An 8,759-nucleotide genomic window follows, 5' to 3' on the forward strand; every position below is an offset into this window, starting at 1 on the left:
ACCTTGAAAGAAACATTTTTAAACCAATCCCACTATTTGCAATTATGAGTCCATTTCCGACTAGCGTTTTCATTGACAGCACAGTCAAACATGAAGAAGACAAAAAAGAAAACCCAGTAGAACGTAAGCTGCAGATGACTTCATAGGGCAATGACTGAACAGTCAGAATTAGAAGAGAAACCTAATTGTGTATTAAGATGATATTTGGATGGTGCAACACACTTGTTAACGTAAAAGCACCACTACCATTCAAAAGTTTGGGGTCACTTAGAAATGTCCTCGTTTTTGAAAGTAAATAAAACATTTAGTCCATTAAAATAACATCACATTGATCAGAAATACAGTGTAGACATTGTTAATGTTGTAAATTACTATTGTAGCTGGAAACAGCAGATTTTTTTAAATGGAATATCTACATAAGCGTACAGAGGCCCATTATCAGCAACCATCACTCCTGTGTTCCAATGGCACGTTGTGTTAGCAACAAAAAAAACAATTTTGCAATTATGTTAATACAGCTGAAAGTCCTCAACTGGCAGCTTCATTAAATAGTATCTGCAAAACACCAGTCTCAATGTCAACAGTGAAGAGGCGACTCTGGGATGCTGGCCTTCTAGGCAGAGTTGCAAAGAAAGAGCCATATCTCAGACTGGCCAATAAAAATAAAAGACTAAGATGGGAAAAAGAACACAGACACTGGACAAAGGAACTCTGCCTAGAAGGCCAGCATCCCGGAGTCGCCTCTTCACTGTTGACGTGTGTTTTGCGGGTACTATTTAATGAAGCCAGTTGAGGACTTGTGAGGTGTCTGTTTCTCCAACTAGACACTCTAATGTACTTGTCCTCTTGCTCAGTTGCACACCTGGGCCTCCCACCTCTCTTTGTATTCTGGTTAGGGCCAGTTTGCTCTGTTCTGTGAAGGGTGTAGTTCACAGCGTTGTACGAGAGCTTCAGTTTCTTGGCAATTTCTCGCATGGTATAGTCTTCATTTCTCAGAACAAGAATAGACTGACGAGTTTCAGAAGAAAGTTCTTTGTTTCTGGCCATTTTGAGCCTGTATTCGAACCCACAAATGCTGATGCTCCAGATACTTAAATAGTCTAATGTCGGACAGTTTTATTGCTTCTTTAAATCAGAACAGTTTTTAGCTGTGCTAACATAATTGCAAAAGGGTTTTCTAATGATCAATTAGCCTTTTAAAATTATTCACTTGGATTAGCTAACACAACATGCCATTGGAACACAGGAGTGATGGTTGCTGATAATGGTCCTCTGTACACTTATGTAGATATTCCATAAAAAAATCTGCCATTTCCAGCTACAATAGTCATTTAATACATTAACAATGTCCTCACTGTATTTCTGATCAATTTGATGTCATTTTATTGGTCAAAAAATGCATTTTCTTTCACAAACGAGGACATTTCTAAGTGACCCCAAACTTTTGAACAGTAGATGTTATATGATGTTGATGGAAATACGATAAAGAGTGACATATTACTTAAGAGATTGAATTGGATATGAAAAACTGTTAACCCTATAGTGACCTCCCTGTGCCCTTTGTGCTTTACAGGGAGGACGACCTGCCCCCTAAGAGGTCGGCTTCAGTGAAAGCGTTTCACGCCGACGCCTCATCCTCTGAGAACGACACCCTGACGTCCACCAACACCTACAACAGCCGCTATTGGCACAACCCCAAGCCCAACTACGACACCAACTCCTACACCCGCTACAACGGCGACACGCGCCAGACATTCTCTACGGGGCAGGCGGGTCACACAGGTCAAACGGGGGGACATGCAGCGCACACAGGACACGGGACGCTAGCTCCGCCGGGCTCCGCACCCCTTGCCCGCCAGGCCTACTCTAATGGTAGCCACACACTCCCCCCGCCTAAGACTCTAGTGGTCACCACCAACTCCGCCCCCTCCCCTCCCACCATGGTGCGCAGCAATGGCTCGGTGAGCCTGAAGCCCGTGACGGTGGCATCGCATGGCGGGTACACACACTCGTACGCTGTAAGCCAGGCCACGCTGGAGCGCATGGGCGCCGTGCCCGTCATGGTGCCAGCCCAGAGCAGAGCAGGCTCTCTGGTCTAAAGTAAACTGTTACTGGGCTGAACCAGCCTGCCTCCCTACTTCTCTGATTCTCCCTTTTTAACTCATAAACAGGATTTTACAATACCGACTTCATCTAATGCCAACATCTCCAAGTACAGGACCCCATTTAAAAGCAGCTCCAGGTGTTCTATTCCTATTGGTTGGTTTTGTATCTCTTCTTGGGTGTGGTTGTCTCGCACTGTTTCCTTGGATTAAATGGCTGTAACCAATGGGATTATCGCACAAAAGTTACACATAATCTTCGGACTTTTCAGGTGATTCTGGCTGTGGGTTTTGGACTCATCACGACAGTGAGCATTAACCGTTTAATGTCTGTTTTAACCACATCTAGACACTCCGAATCCTGCAAGTCCCCAGGGAGAGGCATCCGATCGTGCATGTATATTCCATTGAAAACTAACAACCAGATTCTTGCTATTATTTCATATCACTCAGCTATTGCGGTGATAATAATTGTTTCCTATCTTAAAAAAATGACAGAGATGTTCTTCGATTCACTGCAGTGGTCTTACATGAACAGAACCATGGCGGTGGGAATGGCCTTAGAAGAGCAGAAAGTTACCGAAGGGATTTCTGCTGAAGTACCAAATAGCAGAGACACAGAATGGCACAACACAGTAGGCTGGTCCCGCAATTGGACAGGGGTTTTCTGATTCTGTCCATTAGTTCCAACTTCAGCATGTTCATTTGTTTTTGCACAGTAGCACACTTTCATCACCAACTCCTCTGAAGAAATGTCTTATTATAGAACGGTCTTACTGAATGCGTCCCCTGACCTCTACAGTGTTACGAATGGGAGAGATATACCGTAGCCGCTCCAGCTCAAACTTGTAAGGGTTCAACATTTATATTGATTAGATCCCGTATTGATAATTATGGTTTTACCTCAATATTCTATTATATATAAAAAAATTAAAAAACTTTCCCTGAAACTTGAATCTGCAGTTTGAGATATACTGACAGTGTCTATGGAAGTATGTGCTATCGTAAACATGCTGCTGATTCGTTTTTAACAAAAATCCAAATCTCACATCGGTGCTGCTTTGACAATAAAACATCGTATTTCATACATCCTTTCTAAGAAAAATGCTATTTAAAGGGGATTTCCCTTGAGAATGCTAACAATCCCTGTTCTGTACCTACTGTCAATGTTGCAACTACTGGTAGGCTAGGTTGTGAATTGAAAAGAAATACTTTTATTCCCAATGGATACATATTTTACAACTCGCGTGTCTTAACTCAAGAGGTCTTTTCATTTCTGTCAACAGACACTGAACTGGGTTTTGTGGACGGTTGTCTTGCGTTTGTTAAGAAGGGACGTCTGTAGGAGCCCTCTGAGGGTGGAGCTGCAAGTTTGGGCGGTGCAATTCATACAAAATGTCTCGCAGAAACCCGTATACTAAAACGACTGTCTGCGTCTCTTGATAGTAATAATAATAATATTAATAATGTAACCCTAGTGTAAACAAACTCTACCAATTGATTTCCAGGGCAGTTGGATTTTTCTTACAGCTCCAAAATCCCAGCACTAATTATCCACAATGATAGTTGAAAATAAAGGGAATACCACCTGTATGAAATATCTAGGTTTGTTTACAGCAGTGTTGTAAAGTGTTGCTATTGAGGTAGAATCAGAATGTTTCGGAGGGCCATATTTTTTGGGGGGAAAGTTTTTAGACCTGAAAACGAACGATTTTATGTTTTATGTGAATTTTACAATATTATCTATCCTGCTCTTTGCATCGAAAGTCCTAGTAATATTCAACTTGATCTTTCACTTGAAAGACAATATTGATATTGTGTGATATTAAATAAAATAAAATGATACTGTTCATTTTCGGGTAACCTTAAAAACACTTCACTCTTGAGAAAAAGCGCCTCCTGTATTTGGTGTCAGGATCTTTCTCCGTTCAGTCTACATAGACTGTACTCAATGATAGCTGTGTTCTCTACAGTATGAATTTGGCCATTCAGTGTGCTCAAAGCTGAGTGTTATTGAAGTTCATTGAAATACGCTCCAGTAAGAATCCATTAGACGCATTCAATTGAACCTCCTCAAGTAAATCAACGAGGATGGTGAGCGCAACTTTCCGTCCTGAAGCAATAAAGACCAAACAGGTGAACCACATTAGGAGGACTTGTTGATGTACAAGATCTTTATCAAACGGTTCCTTTTCTCTCACACTCTGCTCATTGGCTGAGGTCCCTGCTCATTGGCTTATGTGTTATGTCTCATTCCATCTGTCAGGGAACCAAGATTATATTAATGACTTAATCATTCAAAAGATATTGCTTGATTTGAACTCAAATCGGCTATGACTAAAACACTGTTGGGTATGATCAGGTAATACTCACAACTTTGGAGAGTATTCTTTGCGTATGTTTGGCGTTTGGAGACTTGTTTCAACATCAGAGTGCATCCATATGATTTATGTATGTACTCAAATGTACAGTGCCTTCAGAAAGTATGCATACCCTTTGACTTATTCCACATTTTGTTGTGTTACAGCCTGAATTTTTTGAAAAGGAAATACAGAAATATCTAATATTCATACTGTATGTATTCACACCCCCCACATGTTAGAATCACCTTTGGCAGTGATGACAGCTGTCAGGCTTTTTGGGTAAGTCTCCAAGAGCTTTGCACACCTGGATTGTACAATACTTGGAACATTATTAATTTCAAAGTTCTTCAAGCTGGTTGTTGATCATTGCTAGACAGCCATTTTCAAGTCTTTCCATAGACTTGAAAGCATACCACTGCATACCACCCTGCATACTACTGCTGGCTTGCTTCTGAAGCTATGCAGGGTTGGTCCTGGTCAGTTCTTGGATGGGAGACCAGATGCTGCTGGATGTGGTGTTAGAGGGCCAGTATGAGGCACTCTTTCCTCTGGTCTAAAAAAGATATCCCAATGCCCCAGGGCAGTGATTGGGGACACTGCCCTGTGTAGGGTGCTGTCTTTCGGATGGGACATTAAACGGCTGTCCTGACTCTCTGAGGTCATTAAAGATCCCATGACTCTTATCGTAAGAGTAGGGGCGTTAACCCTGGTGTCCTGGCTAAATTCCCAATCTGGCCCTCAAACCATCACGGTCACTTAATAATCCCCAGTTTACAATTGGCTCATTAATCCCCCTCCTCTCCCCTGTAACTATTCCCCAGGTCGTTGCTGCAAATGAGAATGTGTTCTCAGGCAACTTACCTGGTAAAATAACAGATAAATAAAAAGAGATGTTCAAGCTGATTTGCTGTCAGCTGTCAGAACTATAACTTGGCCACTCAGGAACATTCACTGTGTTCTTGGTAAACAACTCCAGATTTGGCCTTGTGTTTTAGGTTATTGTCTTGCTGAAAGTTGAATTCATCTTCCAGAGTCTGGTGGAAAGCAGACTGAACCAGGGTTTCCTCTAGGATTTTGCTTGTGCTTGGCTGAAAAACTCACTAGTCCTTAATGATTGCAAACATACCCATAACATGATGCAGCCACCACTATGCTTGACAATATGGAGAGTGGTACTCAGTAATATGTTTGGAGCAAATTTAATACAACACAACACTTTGTATTCAGGACAAAAAGTGCATTGCTTTGCCACATTGCAGTGTTAATTTGGTGCCTTGTTGCAAACAGGATGCATGTTTGGAGTATTTGTATTCTGTACAGGCTTCCTTCTTTTCACTCAGCCAATTAGGTTAGTATTGTGGAGTAACTACAATGTTGTTGATCCACCCTCAGGTTTCTCCTATCACACTAACTCTTAAAGTCACCATTGGCCTCATGGTGAAATCCCTGAGAGCTTTCCTTCCTCTCTGGCAACTGAGTTAGGAAGGACACCTGTATCTTTGAAGTGACTTGGGTGTATTGATCCACCACCCAAAGTGTAATTAATAACTCCACCATGCTCAAAGGGATCATTAATATCTGCTTTGTTTTCACCCATTTACCATTAGGTGCCCTTGTTTGCGAGGCATTGGAAAACCTCCCTGGTCTTTGTGGTTGAATCTGTGTTTAAAATTCACTGCTCGACTGATTGTATGTGTGGGGTATTGTATGTGTGGGGTAAAGGGATGAGGTAGCCATTTTAAAAAATCATGCTAAACACTAATATTTCACACAGAGTGAATCCATGCATGTTGGTATTGGTATTTTATTAGGATCCCCATTAGCTACTCTTCCTGGGGTCCACACAATACATGAAACATTACATAATACATAATATATGTGAGCACATTTTTACTCCTGAACTTATTTATGCTTGCCATAACAAAGGGGTTGAATAGTTATTGACTCAAGACATTTCTAATTTTCAGTTAATTAATTTGCGAACTTTTCTAAAAACACACTTTATGGAGCATTGTGTGTAGGCGAGTGACAAAAAAAAAAAATCTAAATTGAATCCATTTTAAATTCAGGCTGTAACACAACAAAACATGGGAAAAGTCAAGGGGTGTGAATACTTTCTGAGGCAGTGTGAATGTACTCTGTTGAAAACCCGGGGTTGTTCACTAGCTTGTTGTGTCTGGTCAGACAGACAGACACATCTGCTCTTTATCTCTGAAAACGATTTTTAAAGAGCCACAGGTTCATGTCAGATGAGGTAAGGGTATCTGTTTCCTCGGTTAGACATCTCTTGGGGCGAATCCTAACTTCCACTTAAATGTTTACTTAGTCAAGCATTGATGTCAATGGGAGACTAAGTCAAAATTCAACTTAATAGTTAGTTAGGATTTGTCCCTTAATGAACCTGGCTTGAAACACAACTACTTGAACTAAACCCAGACAAGTGATGGTGGATTGTCTGCTGTGGCCAAAAGTTCATGTGTATATAGATATATTGCCAATAGTAAACATTGTAAATATGTAAAATATATATTGTGTTTAAAAGTTGGATTGATATGAAAGATGACATTAACACTGGAAGTTGTAATTAATAAATATTGTTAATACATTCTAACTGTAGTTGTGTTAATTGACTTAGTCATTTTAAGACTTATTATTTTAGGAATACAGCTGATCTTATTGGTAGTATACACCGAGTATGCCAAACATTAGCAGTGTTACAGTATAGCTTCCGTCCCTCTCCCCGCCCCTACCTGGGCTTGAACCAGGGACCCTCTGCAGACATCAACAGTCACCCTCGAAGCATCGTTACCCATCGCTCCACAAAAGCTGTGGCTCTTGCAGAGCAAGGGGAACCACTACTTCAAGGTCTCAGAGCGAGTGACGTCACCGATCGAAACGCTATTAGCGCGCACCACCGCTAACTAGCTAGCCATTTCACATCGGTTACAGGAGCACCTTCTTAATATTGAGTTACACCCATTTTGCCCTCAGAACAGCCTCAATTTGGCAGGGTATGGACTCGAAAAGGTGTCGAAAGTGTTCAATAGGGATGCTGCCCATGTTGACTTCAATGCTTCCCAGAGTTGTGTCAAGTTGGTTGGATGTCCATGCCATGAGACAATTGAGACTGAATTGAATGGATTGTGGATGTTTGCCATTCAGAGGGTGAATGGGCATGACAAAAGAATCAAGTGCATTTAAATGGGGTATGGTAGTAGGTACCAGGCTTGTGGTTTGTGTCAAAAAATGCACCGCTGCTGGGTTTTTCACACTCAACAGTTTCCTGTGTGTATGAACGATGGTCTACCACCCAAAAAACATCCAACCAACTTGACACAACTGTGGGAAGCAATAGAGTCAACATACTCATTATTGTTATTCCCTGTGTATTTAATTCCTCGTGACACTATTTCTTATTTGGTTTAATGAAACATTTTTAAAATAAATCAAATTAAAATAATTACGAATGAATCTGGATCTGCAATAATTCTGAATAAGTCAGTGAATAGTTGCTGAAGGATTTAGATTAGCCAAACACCCTGCAGTTAGTTTGAGTAATCAACTATATTCATATATTGGAGCAATGGCAAAAAGCATATTTAAAACACAATAATCCTCAAGGTGTTGCTCGCCATACTATGTCCTTTTTTTTACCTTCCTCCTCCAATGGAATCCTATGAGGGATGGTTTGTAACAGAGGCACTAGCTCTGCTGTGATAAGAGAAATTGGTATTCTTAGAGATATCGCTCAATTAGTGAATTTGCACTTGAGACAAGCGGTGTGAGCTATTGGGGGGAGGGGGGGGGGGGGGGGGGTGAAGATTTTTGTTATTTATTGGGGACTTGGATAACATGAAGCACAACATATGATCAACGTCCACACAACATATTACAACCTTCACACTGGGCCATAGCTCTTAAAGGGTTGGTTATGGCTGTGTTTTTATCCTCCCTGATCTCCCTGCTCTCTCCTTCTTAACCCTTATAATTGTATTTACAGCCAGGAAAGACAATCTGGAGTATAATTTAAGCACCTCCCACTGTTGATCACCGCAAAAACCTTTTAACTTTATTAAACTGTCAGAGGATGGCCATGGACATACAGAGTTTTACATGAGATGCCATACATGTGGCCTTGCTGCTGCTATACATGAGACTGATGGGACACTGCATATGGGGCTTTTCTACATTGGCTGGATAAGACCCATTTTTTTTTTTATAGGTCTCAGTGTATTATATCATATTTAAATATATAGCTCAGGATTTACAAGTAAATGACAGACTTTCTTGATAT

The 8,759-nt window shown here is 41.0% G+C and overlaps 1 protein-coding gene across 1 annotated transcript in view; it reads left to right on the forward strand.

Annotated features, from left to right (window-relative positions):
- LOC110503665 (immunoglobulin superfamily member 11) overlaps positions 1-4,702 on the forward strand; it is a 106,337-nt gene extending 101,635 nt beyond the window's left edge. The window contains exon 7 of the mRNA XM_021582107.2: positions 1,574-4,702. Within this exon, the coding sequence (XP_021437782.1) occupies positions 1,574-2,099 (526 nt within the window). The 3' untranslated portion in view covers positions 2,100-4,702. The remainder of the gene's footprint in view (positions 1-1,573) is intronic.
- The last annotated feature ends 4,057 nt before the right edge of the window (positions 4,703-8,759 follow it).

Source organism: Oncorhynchus mykiss, chromosome 24 (assembly GCF_013265735.2).
Source record: "Oncorhynchus mykiss isolate Arlee chromosome 24, USDA_OmykA_1.1, whole genome shotgun sequence".
NCBI lineage: Eukaryota > Metazoa > Chordata > Actinopteri > Salmoniformes > Salmonidae > Oncorhynchus > Oncorhynchus mykiss.